This window comes from Nansenia antarctica, assembly GCF_963989245.1.
Source record: "Nansenia antarctica genome assembly, chromosome: 1".
In the NCBI taxonomy this organism is placed as follows: Eukaryota; Metazoa; Chordata; class Actinopteri; order Argentiniformes; family Microstomatidae; genus Nansenia; species Nansenia antarctica.
In genome coordinates, this window is record NC_137674.1 from 28,929,861 (window position 1) to 28,947,516 (window position 17,656).

Here is a 17,656-nt window from a genome sequence, read left to right on the forward strand (position 1 = left end):
ACCCATCATGTGACGAGGAGGACTCTAATGGAAATGTTTCTGGGATTTTGGGTTTCTTTCACAGCTTCACACATATTGTGAAATATATACAATAAATATCCATACATGTGTTTTTTGTGATGCCAATTCTAGGGGAAGCTTTTGTTCAACCTTTTCTACTTTTGAAAGTGTGTTTTTAAGTGTAAATCATATAATAGACTATAATTGATATGTCTATTCTAATATACTATATTATTCTACAAGTATGTTGTAATGATGGTTAGGCTTACTATGTTGCATGCATATTTCCCTCTATTTAATGTCAACTAATATAATCATTGTGTTTTACATAATGTTTTCAGTCAAGTAGAATGTTTTGATACTTTTGTTCACTGGTTTCCAGGCTTGGCTTTGGCTCCCTCTACAGGCGTGTGGCGGTAAAGCATGTTGACCCGGAATTGATTCTTGCAAGCCTTCAACAACACGTGTAAAACCCAAGGTAAGCAAAAACCTAAATCTAGTCTTGGACAAAATCAAGGGATTCGGAGTTAGATAACTTTGTCAGCTGCCTTGTAATTACTCTGAAATAGAGCAGCGATTTCAGTAAATATCAATGTGGGGTTCTCTTTCTAGTTGATCATCTCTGTATCTGTACTATTTATTATGACGCAGTGCAAGGTAGCCGAAGACGAGGTGGTGTCGCCAAAATAGGCTTAGTTGTGAAGTACTCCTACTACCGCTAAAGTAAAATATCATACCTATGGTTTCACAAGTTGTCTGTGTGATTTTGAAAACCTAAGTGGCATAATAATAACATTACCAAGAAGACAATAGTCGTGTTAATACAAATCAATAGACAGATTGAGATCCATAAGAGTAGAAGCAAGTTATTGACACCTCAACTCCACCGTAGAAATAGAATGATACCGAATTGTATTTCTATGCTCAACATTTTAGCTATAGAAGAGTTCATTTATACCCCATTCCGAGTGCTCTATTAGGGAATGCCTCATTAGAACTCCTAATAATATACTGTCCCACTCGACCCAGCTAGTTTATCCCTGTCAGTAGTATTGTAATCTTTGCCTCTCCTCACCCCTCAGATCACCATGGGTAAATCCAAACAGACAGGGAACCACAACAACGGCAGGAAGAAGAACATAGCCAAGACATGGAAGACCAAGCGCAGGACCAAGGACCTGGACCAGATCCACTCAGACATGAAGCCTGAAACTGCGGCCAAGCTGCTCAAACAGGACGTGGATGTGGATGTCACCGGTTGTGCACAGAACTACTGCATACACTGCGCGTAAGTGCTTTCACTGTCAAACTATCAGGCGTCCAAAAGATGGGTTGAAGAACTGTTAGTTTTTTTGCATGCTAAGTATGAATAAATGTACATTTATGCTTTGATTTAATGTCCATCTATGCTTTGCTTGCAGGCGGTATTTTGTCGACCTGCATGCCATGAAAGAACACTTCAAAACCAAACTGCATAAGAAACGGTAAGATCCTGGCAATGTTCCTGGTCCCCCTCACTTGTTGATTGACCCTTCCCCTTCCTTTGATTGCGATCGTGACGTACAGAAGACCTCCTGCGGCTGTGGCACAGGAGGTAGAGCTGCCGTCTAATGATCGCATGGTCGGCAGATGAACCCCGGCTGGCCACATGTCGAGGGCAAGACACTGAACCCCAAATTGCTCCCAATGAGCGGGCTCCCGCCTTGCATGGTAGCTTGCCGCCATTGGTGTGTGAATGTGTGTGTGAATGGGTGAATGAGAGGCCAGGCCATTGTAAAGCGCTTTGGAATAAGGCGCTATATAAGTCAGTCCATTTACCAAGGCACAAGGCCATGCACAAGGCCTAAAAAGGTCATAAGTTTCAGCTATTAGGTCTAAAGAAATGAGGTGCTAGGTCTAAAAAAATTCATTAGCTTCTCCTGCAAGGAAATCAGTCTGACCACATCTATTTACGTGGAAATTAATCAAGCTGGAACCAAAAAAATGCCAATTCGCTGCCCCCGGGAGAAATTATTGGCGAACGAAGCTACGGCAGGATGACAAAAAGCTATCATACGGTGTTGCGAATAGGTCTAAATTATATCCAAAGAGGTCTAAAAAAGGTCTAAAAAGGTATTAGATTTGACTTGTTGAAACTTGTAGGAACCCTGTGTATTGTTTTGTTGACTGTTGTTGATCGAGGAGCAAGATCCCGTATGCGATGTACATGACAAATAAAATGTGATTTGATGTTTATTCATCCCCCCCCACTGCCCAGGCTGAAGAAACTGAGGGATGAGCCCTACACCCAGGCAGAGGCCGACAGGGCAGCAGGCATGGGCTCCTACATCCCCCACAAGAAGGTGGAGGTGGAGACGCAGCCAGTGGAAGAGGACATGGTCTGACTCTGGACTGTCTCTGTGACATCACTTCATTCTTGAAGCTGTCACCCGTGTTCTAGAACAACTTGCCTTCTGACCCCTTCCGATGAGCCTCGTTTTGCATTACATACATGTGTGTACATGAACATGTATGTCATTTGTGTAGAGGAGGAATGTTATGTTCACACAAATGATATTAAACCATGGGGAAATGTGGTCAGTCTGTTTCTGCATCAGTTAGATCTACTGTGATGGTTTTGCTAAAAAAAAAAGTCTGGCAGTGTCATATGGCAATGATAAATATATAAAAGTCTTTGTCAAGAATTTGTCACAACTATTATTTGATGTCAATGCCAATCTAAGCAGACAACATATTCAATAACCCTTTGGAGGTAACCAACAACAATTCCAGCAAATCAGGAACGTTTTGAAAGTGTCATTACTTGTGAAATGTGTGGAGAATCGAGATTATGCTCATATACATACATTGTACATATACATTTCTGTATGGAATAAAATAATCTAAACAATCATGTCAACGTTGTTTTTTTTACAAATATTTCTGCCACAGATTTCTCTGTATTTTCTCCCACTTCAAAAGGGGAAACACATTCAATTGTATAAATGGGAACTTTCATTGGCAGAATAATATATAATTATGGTCATCAACCAAGCAGACATTCGAACGAGAAAGAATGTGTCGACTGGCCCTTTAAGTGCCAGCCCCCCGGCCCCTCTGGGAACAGTCGGGTCTGGTTGTGGGAAGTAGGAGAGCGATGTCAACGCGTTTACAGCTGCTAGAGGAGCACCCTGGGAAGGAGACAGACGCGGACATCGGGGGAGGAGGACACAACGATCAGTAGTAACGGATCAAGTAGACTGAAACTGGATCGTGATCAGGAACCTATTAACATTGCATCGATCAAGCTATTTCACGGGCTAATTCACGGGGATGTCTCCGTTAATGTAGCTGGATAAAGCGAGGATGGCCGCGGACGTGGATAAAAGCTTCCCCAGGGACGTGAATGCCATGCCTCCTCCGGAGAAGAACGAAAGCTTCCCCAGGGACGTGAATGCCATGCCTCCGGAGAAGAACGATCAAAGCTTCCCCAGGGACGTGAATGCCATGCCTCCGGAGAAGAGCGAGCATCTGAACGGCACATCTCCAGACAGGGACCTCCCGTCTGGCCGGTCTAAACGATCCCGGGTCACGGGAGCAGTCTGGACACTTCTGATGATAGTCGTTGTACCCGCTGTTGCCTTTGGTTACAAATATTACCAGGACTCCCAACTCCTCCAACGTCAGGTAAGATATAATCACATCTGTATAATAATATATTTATGCACGTTACTACGAAGTAGGTAGCTACAAGGAATACAAGGTGAAAGAAACATTTGCAATGCGATAAGCGGTGCATTTGTATAATAGAATTGTTGCAAATCATTTCAAATCCTAATTGTATCATCTATGGCCCTTTGTAATGTTTTTTTGCATTTAGGCATGCTCGGAGGACAGATTTCAAGTTTTTTCGTCCTCTGTTTTGACATGTTGTACCGATGTTTGTTCTTGAAATAAAAGTACATGTGTTGTTAGGAGAACAAATACCCCCCTCCCTCCCCATACCCTGCAGCGGTTTACCCCAAGTGGTTTATTTGAGGTCTGGATGTCTGAACCCGCAGCTGGTAACACACTCTCCACCCCCCACTTACAGCAGCGTTTGTTTGACTCACAACTTGTTCTCGTACCTCCCCTTCCTCCATTTAGCCTGTCTGTGAGGCTTTGATGATTTTTTTCTTTGATGAAGTTAACGCTATCACATCACATTCCTGCCACCGTTTTACTTATTATGCACTTAAGTGTTACAGTATGGATAAAAGGTTACAGTCCTAGTTTTTTCTCTCTTGAACTACAAACTGTGTTACCAAAAAGTGAAGTGAAGTCTTTGTCTGTGTCCAAAAGCTGTGTATTAGGCTTTCTATTGAAACTGTCCCAGATTCAATACCATGTGTGCCTTTGACAGTCAGTGAGGCGTGTGAAAAGACACAGTAATGTCATATTATTGTCTGCCTCCCCCAACAGGAGGAGGGCCTGAAGGCCCTGGGACCAGAGGGGCTGTTTCTCTTCTCCTCCCTGGACGTCAACCATGACCTGTTCCTCAGCCCGGAGGAGTTCAAGCCCATCGCAGAGAAACTCACAGGTTCCTCCCCAGTCCCCAGCCTTCTCTTTTGATTTACAAACATTCAAATTAAATCCAATATGCTTCATGTGTACACACACACACACACACACACACACACACACACACACACACACACACACACACACACACACACACACACACACGGACACACCCTCTCTCTCTCAATCTCCCTCTGACTCATCTCCCACTCTGTTTATCTCTGTAATTAAAGGAAGTAATTCTTCCTTCTTCTAGCATTGTGACTGCCAATGACCCCTGGTTTTGACATATATTAAACATTTTGGTGATGACTGATGGATAGATGATTCACTTACTTAGTAGATAAATGTATTTGTTGTAAGTGGCTTTAGTTAATGGCGTCCTTTCTCTCTCTCTCTCTCTCTCTCTCTCTCTCTCTCTCTCTCTCTCTCTCTCTCTCTCCCCCTCCCTCCCTCCCTCCTTCTGACACACCACTCAGACACACTACTCACAGTCTCTCTCTCTCTCTCTTTCACACACACACACACACACACACACACACACACACATTGTTTGTTGGTGACCTCTAGTTTGTCCTCCCTGCTTGTTGGTGACCTCTAGTTTGTCCTCCCTGCAGGGATCGTGCCTCCGGCAGAGTATGAGGAGGAAGTGACCTCTGACCCCAACGGTGAGACCCTGACACTGGAGGCCATGATGCAGCCTCTGCTGCTCCACACCATGACCAAGAGCAAGGACGGCTTCCTAGGGGTAAGACGCAGGCAGGCAGGCAGGCAGGCAGGCAGACAGGCAGACAGGCAGACAGGCAGGCAGGCAGGCAGGCAGACAGACAGACAGACAGGCAGGCAGGCAGGCATACAGACACAATAGAGCTTCCTAGGTGTAAAATACAGCCAAAGCCAGACAGACTGGACGTAATGACCAGGTGCGTTGTCTCACCCTTTGTGACCTAGGCTGAGTTGTTTATTTGACATTAGTAGAACGGTTTACTTCATACTTTATAAAGTAAATGTCTTTGATGCGCTCTATGCACTGTTTATACAGATATGTTATGATTAAGCTACTGCACACGAGGAACTGGTTTCTGAAAGGAATTCTTTCTCTGCGCTGACAGATGTTTTCAAAGCCTCCAGATATCACCGGTCTGCCTCCCTCTCCCTCCCTCCAGGTCACCCACAGCTCACTGAGTGGGCTGCGAGCCTGGCAGAGTCCTGCTGTGCCCTCCACCTCCTTCTCTGCCAGCCAGTTCAGAGCCCTCCTGCCCCCCAAGAACAAGGGAGAGGTGGGGGACACCTGGTGGGTGGTCCCCAGTGAGCTCAACATCTTCACTGGGTACCTACCCAACAATCGCTACCACCCCCCTGCACCACGAGGCAAAGAGGTACCGTCTGAGAAAATGTCTTTCAAATTCTGTTCTTGTCTTGTCTTTCACAGTTATAATATATATAACATGTGGTACATGTGGTACATGTGGGAATACGGTACATGTGGGAAAACTAGGGTTAGGGTTAGGTGCTAGGGTGCTACGGTTAGGGTTAGGATTAGGGTTAGGGGTAGGGTTAGGGTTAGGGTTAGGGTTAGACATGCCAGCATCTACCAAGTCGACGTAGCACCCAACCCTAACCCGAGTTTTCCCCACATGTACCGTATTCCCACATGTACCGTAACATATACATTACATACATATACAATATTATTGTTCTTTACTGAAACCCTTGGTGGAGAATAATGGTATTAAATTAACCTAGAGGAGTTATTGTACTTTACAGTAGTAACTAAAGTAGAACATTTTTAAATGAGCTTATTTCATCAACATTGATCCTTTATATTGTAACAGAAAGTAATTCCGAGTTCCTAATGACACAGTGTTTTTCTCCTGTAATAATGCTAAAAGACCAATAAACCCAACCAAGAGGGAACTGTGAAGCCTACTGCAGTTAGCAGAAGGGTGATCTTGTGATGTTGTGATGTTTCACAGGATGACATAAGTGTTTCTGCATCCCTCCCTCCCTGCAGGTCCTTATCCACTCTCTGCTCAGTATGTTCCACCCACGGCCCTTCATCAAGTCCCGCTTCGCCCCGCAGGGAGCTGTGGCCTGCGTCAGAGCCAGAAGTGACTTCTACTATGACATCGTCTTTAGGTGAGACAGCTCAGTGATTCCTCCCTAGACAGGGTTCCCGCGCTGGTCTTAAAAAGCCGTAAAGTCTAAAATCCAGCAATCCGATATATAAAGCCTAAAAAGGTCTTACATTTCAGTTATTCGGTCTAAAAATGAGGTGCTAGGTCTTAAAAATTTGATCCTGCAATGAAATCAGTCCGACCACATCAAGCTGGAACCAAAAAAATGCAAATTCGCTTCCTTTTTTGTCTGTATGGCAGTGAAATTCCTAATTTCATCACCTCATAGCTATCATATGGTGTCGCGAATAGGTCAAAGATTCTATTCAAAGACGTCTTAAAAAGGTCTAAAAAGGTCTTAAATTTGACATGTTGAAACTTGTAGGAACCCTGCTAGAGCCTAGGCGGTTCAATTCCCTTCAGAGACAACTTCATTTGACTTCACTTGATTACTACTGGAACGTCCTCCATGTATGATATAATATACAGACAACATCAATAGACATCACACATCAGGGCAGGCTGGTGGAGGTGGGAATCGGAGGACGGGCTCATTGTAATGCATGGAATGGAATCAACCATCAATCATGCATTACGATGAGCCTATCCTCTTATTCCTGCCTCCACCAGCCCTAGCCTCCACTGTACAGGACACAGACAACACACATGACCCAGACAGACGTCACACTGAAGTCATGTGTAATTATCCCATTGTGACACGAACACAGACGTCCATTTGTCCAGCAGCAGCAACAAATAGTTGGGATAGTGGCGTTCTAGTGAGTCATGGAGGTGGTTATAAGTTCAAACCACCACTAGTGTGCCCTTGAGTAAGGCACTTAGCCCTAAGTTACTCCAGGGAGACTGTCCATGTAATCTCTTCATTGTAAATCGCTTTAGATAAAAGTTATCTAAGATTAATTATGAGACTCAAGATAGGAACTTGCTTTAAATCTAGGTATCATATTTATTAAAGAAAATGATCTTTCACAACTCGAGATGGGACAGTCAAATCAACCTCTCAATGGGAAGCTTTCAAAGACTGACACCAAACCTTCACATTGTACATTTGGTATATTGTCAACATAGTCACAACATTGATAACGAGTCTGCACTCCATCACTGTCCATGAACACAAGGCCCCCAGGGCTCTGTGTTCATACACAGGACAGCCAGACTCTCAACAATCCCACGGGAAATTACTCCATGGAAATCTACTGTTACATTCTGTGTGAAAATGAATAGACCATGCATACATACATGCTAAAATCATTTTAAGGGCGCTTAGGTGGTGTAGCGGGTTAAGCGTTGACCATGTAACCGCAGGGTCCCCGGTTCGATTCCGGCCGGGGACATATCCTGCATGTCATCCCTCCTCTCTCTAAAATAAATATTTTAAGATGAAAAATCCATTACAGTCTGCAAAAAAATACTAAATAAAAGGTTCAAATGTAAATACTCACATGTTCCTTGTTGATCTCCCCAGGATCCACGCAGAGTTCCAGCTCAACGACATCCCCGACTTCCCCTTCTGGTTTACGCCGGGCCAGTTCACCGGCCACATCATCCTCTCCCACGACGCCTCCCACGTCCGGGAGTTCCACCTCTACGTCCCCAACGACAGGTCGTTTCATCACAATCACACTAGTTATCAAAGTTATCAAAATGTATAGTTTCCTCTCCTCTCCTCTCTTCTCCTCCCCTCCCTTCCCTTTCCCTCTCTTCCTCCCCTCTCCTCCCCTGCCATCCTCTCCTCTCCTCCCCTCCCCTCCTCCCCTCCCCTCCTCTCCTCTCCTCCCCTGCCATCCTCTCCTCTCCTCTCTCCTCTCTCCTCTCTCCTTTCCTCTCCTCTCCTCCCGTCCCCTGCACACTATACACACCAGGGGAGGCTGGTGGAGGTAGAAATCAGAGGGCGGTCTCATTGTAATGCGTGGAATAGAAGGAGGAAGGGTATCAGAATAATAATCACAGAATAATATTAAATATTAAACAAATATATATTTATATTGTAATGCATGGATGACCCTGACGTTGAATAATGTCTAGAATAACGTTAGTAGTTCAAGGCTGTGTGTCACCCATAAGGGCTTTGAATAGTTACACTAGACGCCTGGATGTCTGACCTGGACGTGTCCTCTGGTCTCCAGGCCCCTGAACGTGGACATGGAGTGGCTTTACGGGGCCAGCGAGAGTAGCAACATGGAGGTGGACATTGGATACCTGCCACAGGTACTGGAGACCAGCCATCACTGGTAGTCTGCTTACATCAGGGGAGGCTGGTAGAGGTAGAAATCAGAGGATGGGCTCATTGTAATGCATGTAATGAGGAATGCTATCAAAGATATGATATCTGGTGTGTGTCTCTGTATGTATGTATGTATGTATGTATGTATGTATGTATGTATGTGTGTGTGCGTCTGTGTGCATCTGCATGTGTGTGTGTTTGTGTGTGTGTGTGCTTATGTGTGTGTGTTTGTGTGTGTGTGTGCTTATGTGTGTGTGTGTGTGTGTGTGTGTGCTTGTGTGTGTGTGTGCGTTCAGATGGAGCTGCAGGCCACGGGTCCCTCCACGCCCTCCTTCATCCTGGATGAGGAGGGGAACGTCATCAACAGCCGTGGTGAAGGTGGCGGAGACCCCATCCAGTTTGTGTTTGAGGACATCCACTGGTCCTCAGAGATGAGCCGCGAGGAGGCCGCACGACGCGTAGACGTCACTTTCTACCCTTTCAAGAAGGTATAATGATATAATAATAATAATAGTAGTAATAATAATAATATATATATGTTATGGTACATGTGGGAATACGGTACATCAGGGGTGCTCACACTTTTTAGGCTTGTGAGCTACTTTTCAAATTACCAGCTCAACAAGATCTACCAACCAAATAAAACATATTGCCATTGCTGCGAACACAAAAATGTACTGTAATAATAACAAATTAAGGCCACGCTACACTGTTTCAAAATCAAAGAAGAGATTTATTAAACTATATAACAAATATTCACACTGGTAGTCCATTAACATTAACATTAACTCAGGAGCTCTGAGTGGTTTACACCAGACTGGCCAGTGCCAAGCCAGGTGCCATCGACGTCTCCGGGCGGCGGAGTGTGTGTGTGTGTCTGTCTGTGTGTGTGTGTGTGTGTGTGTGTGTGTGTTGTGAGGCGGCGCGGGGCTGAGTGATGCCCTCTCCTGTGTGGTCCAGACAATGCCGTGTGATCTACCCACACTACCGATCGACGTAATGAGCACCCCTGCGGTACATGTACCGTATTCCCACATGTACCGTAACATATACACTGTATATAATGGTATCCATTTGCCTTGACTATGTACAATAGATGAGCTCTGTCCAGCAGTGGAGGCAGAAATCGATGCAATGCATGGAATGGAAAGAGGATTTGTGTTTGATACCATTCCTCATTGCATGCGTTACAATGAGGCCATCCTCCTATTTCTGCCTCCACAAGCCTCCCCTGGTGTCCTCACCCTCACGTTGGATCACAGCTGGGCCTCCTCGAGCTCACTCATGTCTGAAGGACACCCGTCACCATGGCACCCGTTTACCGTATGTGTACGTTTGTCCGTTAGGTGTCGTACCTGCCGTTCACGGAGGCTTTCGAGCGGGCGGAGGCGGAGCAGAAGCTGGTGCACTCCATTCTCCTCTGGGGGGCGCTAGACGACCAGTCCTGCTGAGGTGAGACTCCTCCCACTGTGTCCTGATGCTCACCTGGGACATGAGGAATATCAAATCCATTCCTAATTACATTCCATGAGTTACAACACTGAGGCCCATCCTCCAATTTCTCCCTTCACTGCTATAGATTAGCATATAAAGGCTGTAGGCCACACCTACACAGGTGATCCACATTTGCCAACGACCCTACCAGCCCCGCCCACACCTGAACCAGATAGGCAGCCAACAGGGAAGAGAGGGTTGTCACATATTAGAATTTTGGTCATTTTCTACGTACATGTTCATCGGTTGCAGCTTTATCTCTTGTAACCCTCCTGCCTCTTCCCCCCCCCCCCTCCTCCTGCCTCTTCCCCCCCCTCCTGCAGGTTCGGGGCGGACTCTCCGGGAGACAGTCCTGGAAAGTTCGCCCGTCCTGGCCCTGCTCAACCAGAGCTTCGTCAGCAGCTGGTCCCTAGTCAAAGAGCTGGAGGACATGCAGGTGTGTGTGACCCCGCCTGACCCACAGCCTCACATTTCACTGTCACTTCCTTTATTTTATTCATTTATTCAAAATAAATCATGGATGTTTGTCTTTCAAATGTCCTCCTTGGGGTCTCAGGCTGACGAACAGAACCCGGTTGAGAGTCAGAGGGCCCGGCTCCATCTGGAGCAGTACAACTTCCCCGTGGAGATGATGGTGGCGCTGCCCAACGGCACTGTCGTACGTCCTTACGTCACACTTCTGATGAAGCTTTTCACATGGTGTTCTCTTAACCCAGGACTATCCTTAACTCAGGACTATCCTTAACCCAGGACTATCCCTAACCCAGGACTATCCCTAACCCAGGACTATCCCTAGCCCAGGACTATCCCTAACCCAGGACTATCCCTAGCCCAGGACTATCCCTAGCCCAGGACTATCCCTAGCCCAGGACTATTCCTAACCCAGGACTATCCTTAACCCAGGACTATCCCTAACCCAGGACTATCCTTAACCCAGGACTATCCCTAATCCCTAAGTACGGTGTCTTTACTAAGCCCTAAGTGCAGTGTCTTTACTAGGCCCTAAGTACAGTTTCAGGAAACTATTTCCGATGTTTTCTGATTATGCCTCTAATCTCTCTGTAACAACCACAGGTCCACCACATCAATGCTAACTACTTCCTGGACCAGACGGCCATGAAGCCGGAGGAGGAAGTGGGGGCGTTCAGCTTCTCTGGGGGGTTCGAGGACCCCTCCACCTCCACTTACATCAACTTCCTCAAGGAGGGGCTGGAAAAAGCCAAGGAGTACCTGGCACAGTAGAGATGTGTGTGTGTGAGAGAGAGTGTACTGTGTATTAGGATCCCATTAGCTCTTGCTAATGCCGCAGCTACTATTCCTGGGATCCACGTGTGGTGTGTGTGTGTGTATGTGTGTGTGTGTGTGTGTGAGACCAGAGTAAATGATACTAATCCCTCTGTGAAGGATAACAAAGATCAAAGATGATGAATGTCTGACTTCTCAGTAGGGATCTGACTCCTACAGCTCTGGCAGCTGATGATGACTTTTGCTTTCACTTCATTCAGCCTTTTTTCTTTAGCATCCAACTTTTTCTAGATAGATAGATAGATAGGTACTTTATTGACCCCAAACAACAACAACAACAACAACAACAACAACAACAACAACAACATAAAGTGACGATAGAATGATAGAATAAAATAAACTAGACATGTGAAACATTATATACAGTCAGAACAGTCCAGTATTTAACAGTCTGATCACCCCAATCGAGCCAGCCAGAGAAGGAGTTGTACAGTCTTATTGAGGCAGGCAGTAAAGATCTCCTATAGTGCTCCTTAGTGCAGCGTGCTTGTAATAGTCTGTTGCTAAAGGAGCTTCTCTGCTCTGCCACAGTGACATGTAGGGGATGAAAGGGATTGTCCATGATGGCCAGGAGTTTGGTCCTCATCCTCGTATTGGCCACCTCCTCCACAGTGTCCAGGGTGACTATTCATAGCTTTCAGTCACGTGGTTTCTTCCCTAGCAACCACCAACCTGACGGGCAAAAAGTATCATAGCAACATCGCGATTTACCGGCTGCCTACTATTTAGACCACCTCACCCATGAAGAACTATCAAGATACACGACGGTGATAGGAGTGGAGGATCGACTCCATTCAAAAACGTTTGGATTCCATGTCTTCTCCTCTATCCGGACACGTTGGAATTCTTTTCCTAACCCCCGGAGAATCAAAGTTATTAACCCGCAAAAGGTGCGTCCTTGACCGGCTTTCTCCGTGAATAACACCGGTTATGGAGGTGGTACTAACACAAGACTATTATTGCTAAATTCACCATCAGTATACGGTCATTTTGAGCCCTTAACCACCTCGCTGACACCCCGAGAAGATATACTTTTAATACGAAACACGATCAACCGGGCGTTCGGGAGTTCTACCGCTGCTGGACGGAACTCCCGCTGACAGCGGGTCGAGGGGATATTTCTACCCGGGAATTCGCTCCTTGCTGTGTCCACGGTGATAGGAGTGGAGGATCGACTCCATTCAAAAACTTTTCGATTCCCTGGCTTCTCCTCTTTCCGGACACGTTGGAATTATTTTCCTAACCCACGGGAAATCAAAGTTATTAACCCGCAAAAAGTGGGTTTTGCCCGTGGGTTTTGCCCACAAAAAGTGCCTTTTGCCCGTCAGGTGGGCGTTTCCACTATGCTGTGACGTCACATGAAAGCTATGAATAGTGATAGCCATGACTCCAGGCATTTAAAATGCATCTGTGCTTCACAATAGAGCCTTTCACAAAGCTCCACCCTGCCCTCGGGGGTGACACACTTGCCCCCCATTCTGTTACATGTTGATCTCTCCTGCTTCCTGGTGCTTCTGATAAAACGTGACTTCAGAATGATAAGGTTCTATTTTGTTTTTTCCATAATCTGATCCATTAGGTGTTAATTAATGCCTGTGTGGTGTTGTTTTTAAAATGTTGACATTTTTTTTGTTAGAAATTAATAAAATACAAAGGTTCCATCTCACAAAACATAATGGAATGTAAAAACGTTGACGCTCATTATCTCTGAACTGCCCTAAACGGAGATAGAACCTTATAATTCTAAGCTCACGAAAACAGTTTTCTTCTTTGTTCGCGGTCAGTCAGCACATTGGCCAGACTCTTAACCATGGCTTCAGTCTCTCTGCCAGTCGTGGCATTCATGTACCTATATAAGCCTTCTGTAACCATGCTGTTTGTATGTAACTCATACCAAAAAACTAAACCATAATGCATTATTCTAATTCATGTTTTTTTTTAAATTCATGTTGATCTAATTCATATTTTTTATCTCTATATATATATTGTGATATTGTGTGCAATATGTAAGATGCCACAGGAAATGTGGTGCCTTATTGTGAGTTCTGTAGCTGTTGGACAAAGCTAAGAGATGGAGTGGGCCCAGGCATTCCTCTGGATGTTAGCGGTTTGTGAAGGCCTTGGCTGAAAACCCTGTGGTGGGCTGGGCAAGGCCTGATGTCATTGCTAAAGCTCGTGGAGGAAACGCCCCTGCTTGATCTCTAGAGGGCGCCAGCAGCAATTGCAGATACACAAAAACTACAGCTGGATTGTTGCACATAAGTGATGGATTATTATTTTTTTTTTTTAATCTTATTTGTATGTATATACAAAAATAAGAGCTTATATCTATTGATTAACCTTTCAAGAAGACATAACATCTTGCCCACTTGAAATTCAAGATGTGGCTACACTAAACACTAACTAGACTCCTATTAGAGTCTATAACGACAAGGTTAGGCCTACCTATAGCGTGTTCACCGTCCATTCCATATAACAACATTGAAACAGGACGTCATGTCTTAGCTAAATGTTTAGTTTTTCTAAGATCTGCAATGTAGACACATATTGACATACTGTATAACCATTGATGGCCTGTTATCATTGTAGAGGGACTCCTTTAAGTTACTCATTGGAAGCAAAACAATCATTGAAGTCATCACCTCAACAGACCAGTTTATTGACAGTGCCACATTTTCTGCAAAAGTTGAAATAAATAAACACTTTTCTAAAAGGTCTCAAAAAAGTGTCCTATTTTGTTACCTCAAGCTTGCATTGTCCATATTATAAATCAGAGAAGGTTCGAATCCAGGGGAGGCTGGTGGAGGTTGAAATCGGAGGATGGGCACATTGTAACACATGGAATAAAGAATGCTATCAAACGTGTGTTTGAAACCATTTCTCATTCTATTCCATGTGTTTGACACCATTTCTGCCTCCACTGGTAGAATCTTGATAGATATAAAAAAAAGACACATTTTCACATTTGTGTTAATTTTTATTGTCTATTCATATTGTACAGTGTTAGCGTGGTTAATAGATGTAACCTTGGTTCCGTAAGAGCAACGTATTGTTCATGATGGATGTTACAATAAAAACACATTTCTAACAGACCTGGGTGCAAAATAATATCTATTTATTCAAGTATTTGAAAGGGAAGCAAATACTACTTTGACCCAGGTCTTCTAACCACAGTTGGGTTACTGGAAACAAGAGACACTTCCCACAGCTCCTTCAGTATTGCAGTTAAATGTCCACAAGTCTCTGCAGTCTGCACCAATGACCTATATCCTCCAGCTTCAGTCCTTCTGTTTGACGGAGTCAGTCACAAGAGTCAAGAGTCAGTCACAAGAGTCAAGAGTCAGTCACAAGGATGGACTCACTGGTCACTCACTGGGTAATGATGCACACACAGAAGAGCAATGGTTCCTACTGGATAGCAATGGGAGTTGTGCTAATGTGGAAATCGGAAGACGGATTCATTGTAATGCATGGAACGGAATGAGGAATTGTATGATATCCTTCCTCGTTCCGTTCCGTGCATTACCAATGAGCCCGTCCTCTGACTTAGACCTCCACCAGCCTCCCCCCTGGTGGAAATGCAGGCTTGCTCATGCTGACAGGCCTTCAAGAAGGAGATCCGTTGTTTAGGAACATATGTACAGTACCATCATCAAGTACCTTGATGACACAGCATCTATGGGGGAAGGAGAGGGCATCAGTTTACCCCTTCCCCCACTAGTGGAAGAAGTCACGGAGGGGAGTGTTGAGGCTGAGTATCCACAGAGCATCAGTCCAAAACCACCAGCCCCACCTCACCCAATGTCCCGGTCCATGTCCCATTCAGAGATTGGGATTAAGAACGTCCAAGGTTCAGATCAGTTCTATTCACCTCCACGGACCACTGGAATGAGTCATAATCCCGGTTAATCCAACGATTCCCTCTCAAGAAGGGTCCTGCGATAGTGCTTCTTAATGTCGTGACTGAACGGCCAGAGAGAGAGAGAGAGAGAGAGAGAGAAAGAGGGAGAGAGAGAGAGACAGAGAGGGTATTGTTCAGAGAGGTGTTGTTGAAGAGAGTAGGACCTCAGCAGAACGTCCACACCTCCAGCTCCATGACCCGGAAGTCGTCGGTCTCCGAGAGGCAGCAGTTGTTGAAGGTGTAGCAGGGGCTGCTCCTACCCAGGTACAAGGTCTCATCCAGCCACAGGCCAAAGTGGCCACTGTAGGGGCGGGGGGTTGGGGAGGGAGGGAGGGAGAGAGAGAGGGGGAGGGAGGGAGAGAGGGGGGTGAGGGAATAGTTAAAGGAAACCGATTCTGCTCTTTTTCCACAAGTTAATGTAGTTAATTTTAATGTAGTAAATTTGTTGCTGAAAATACAACTCGATTTTAATTCCAGCATGCCTCTAAACGCATCTGTTTCAGTCCTTTTCTGGACAGGCTGTTTCACGGTTCGGGAAACCGTCGGCGCGGCAAAAAAACACGGTTCCCCATGGGGAATCAAATGTATTCTTTCTTTTTCTTTTTTCTTTGTTGCTTTATTTAATTATTAACTACCGTAATATCCCAGTGTTCCCCACAAAACACAGAATCCAAAACCACTGAAATGGAAACGATCACAGTTTCCCTTCTATTGTACGAATGCACGGCAAGGGAAATCTTCAACACAGCGCCCGACAGCTGAATGGCTTGTTGGATCCCATGTTTTTGCTTTATTTCAGTTTCCGTGTTAGTACGGTCCTCAGAGACTCAAATGTACGAGCATGAGCACTGAAAAAGTTAGTTTTTCATAATATGGGACCTTAAAAAAATGTCAAGTCTGAAGAATTAGAATAAGAATAAGTAGAGCAATAACAGAAGCAAGCCCACTAATAACAGCACTGTGAAAACCATAACATGTGAGAAACTGCTGACTGGGAGTGGCCCAACCTTCCTCCACCAATGGCGAAAGAGTCCAGGTCTCCCTTTATGAAGAAGGAGTTCTCTCCGGTCCAGCGGAAACACTGAGGGAGAGGAGATGATAAGGGTAGAGTCAGGGACAGTAACAACATCACCTCAGGGACCTGATTAATTCCTGACAGCTCCCTCTGCAATGCAGAATGCAGCCTAGGTCAGCTCAAGGTGCTTATAAATTAACCACACTTTATGCCGTGTCCTGCAGATTATACACTAGGCTGTTCAGAGTGAGGAGTTTCACAAGGTGTTTGTGTGTGTGGTTGAAATGTAAGCAAAGCAATGAACTACTGATAATCTACCCTTTATGCATCATGCAAATCGGCAACTGGCACACAAGATGACGGATCACAGAAGTGTGAAATGTGTTCCAGTGACTGGGTGAGTGTACTCTGTAATGATTTGCGGCAGACAGAGTACAGGACCGTCTGTGTGTGTGTGTGTGTGTGTGTGTGTGTGTGTGTCTTGGCTCACCTTGAAGCGAGGATGCAGCATGAAGAGGAAGGTCTCTCCCGTGCCGTAGAACTTCTCACTCGGCCTCAGCGGGTGAGACAGGAAGCTACCGAACACCTGAGGCACCCAAACACAAACCACAAACCACCATCAACCAAAACACAACCTTCCTCTAACCAAAACACAACCTTCCTCTAACCAAAACACAACCTAGCTTGTTGGAAAAATGGAAAAAACTGTTAGCAACTATCACACAACTAGTCAACAACACTGACATACACACAGACAGAGACACAGACACAGACACAGACACACACACACACACACACACACACACACACACAACTAGTCAACAACTCTGGGGCTGGGTAAGGTTTGAATAACATTGAGTCACATGACCTTGTTTTTGTTTGTCAAGGATCACCCATAGTTTGAGGTCAGTGTTGTTAGTTAAGAGATCATCATCATCATCATCATCATCATCATCATCACAGAAGAAGGGTCACCTGACTCACCTGACTGAGCGAGTCCTTGATCACGATGAGCGTTGGCGATTCGCTGCCTTTCAGCT

The 17,656-nt window shown here is 45.2% G+C and overlaps 3 protein-coding genes across 4 annotated transcripts in view; 2 read left to right on the forward strand and 1 right to left on the reverse strand.

Annotated features, from left to right (window-relative positions):
- Positions 1–438: 438 nt before the first annotated feature.
- On the forward strand, positions 439–2,711 carry znf593 (zinc finger protein 593). Of its 2 annotated transcripts, none has more exons than XM_080531143.1 (4): positions 439–478; positions 1,083–1,288; positions 1,422–1,484; positions 2,258–2,711. In XM_080531143.1, the coding sequence occupies exons 2-4, from the start codon at positions 1,089–1,091 to the stop codon at positions 2,382–2,384; spliced, it is 390 nt and encodes a 129-aa protein (XP_080387269.1). In that variant the 5' UTR covers positions 439–478; positions 1,083–1,088; the 3' UTR covers positions 2,385–2,711. The 2 variants fall into 2 exon arrangements, with proteins under 2 accessions (XP_080387269.1, XP_080387270.1); XM_080531144.1 differs by lacking the exon at positions 439–478 and adding an exon at positions 518–594.
- A 492-nt stretch (positions 2,712–3,203) lies between these two features.
- Positions 3,204–12,309, forward strand: selenon (selenoprotein N). The gene is made up of 12 exons (XM_080543559.1): positions 3,204–3,666; positions 4,441–4,558; positions 5,157–5,287; positions 5,706–5,918; positions 6,554–6,678; positions 8,143–8,280; positions 8,804–8,885; positions 9,198–9,389; positions 10,248–10,353; positions 10,719–10,831; positions 10,952–11,053; positions 11,470–12,309. Exons 1-12 carry the CDS (start codon positions 3,346–3,348, stop codon positions 11,635–11,637), a joined length of 1,809 nt encoding a protein of 602 aa, XP_080399685.1. The 5' UTR covers positions 3,204–3,345; the 3' UTR covers positions 11,638–12,309.
- Positions 12,310–15,766: 3,457 nt separating this feature from the next.
- LOC308173226 (oxidation resistance protein 1) overlaps positions 15,767–17,656 on the reverse strand; it is a gene marked incomplete at both ends in the record, with an annotated part of 17,124 nt that continues 15,234 nt past the window's right edge. Inside the window, 4 exons of the mRNA XM_080548224.1 lie at positions 15,767–15,902; positions 16,609–16,682; positions 17,107–17,202; positions 17,601–17,656. The exon at positions 17,601–17,656 is cut by the window's right edge and continues 97 nt beyond it. Coding sequence (XP_080404350.1) covers positions 15,767–15,902; positions 16,609–16,682; positions 17,107–17,202; positions 17,601–17,656 — 362 coding nt within the window. The remainder of the gene's footprint in view (positions 15,903–16,608; positions 16,683–17,106; positions 17,203–17,600) is intronic.

Bases quoted from the DNA above. Each gene is read 5' to 3' on its own strand.
- znf593 (XM_080531143.1), top strand. From the start codon at position 1,089: ATGGGTAAATCCAAACAGACAGGGAACCACAACAACGGCAGGAAGAAG. The intron at 1,289-1,421 runs GTAAGTGCTTTC...CTTTGCTTGCAG, and splicing joins AACTACTGCATACACTGCGC to GCGGTATTTTGTCGACCTGC. The intron at 1,485-2,257 runs GTAAGATCCTGG...CCCACTGCCCAG, and splicing joins ACCAAACTGCATAAGAAACG to GCTGAAGAAACTGAGGGATG.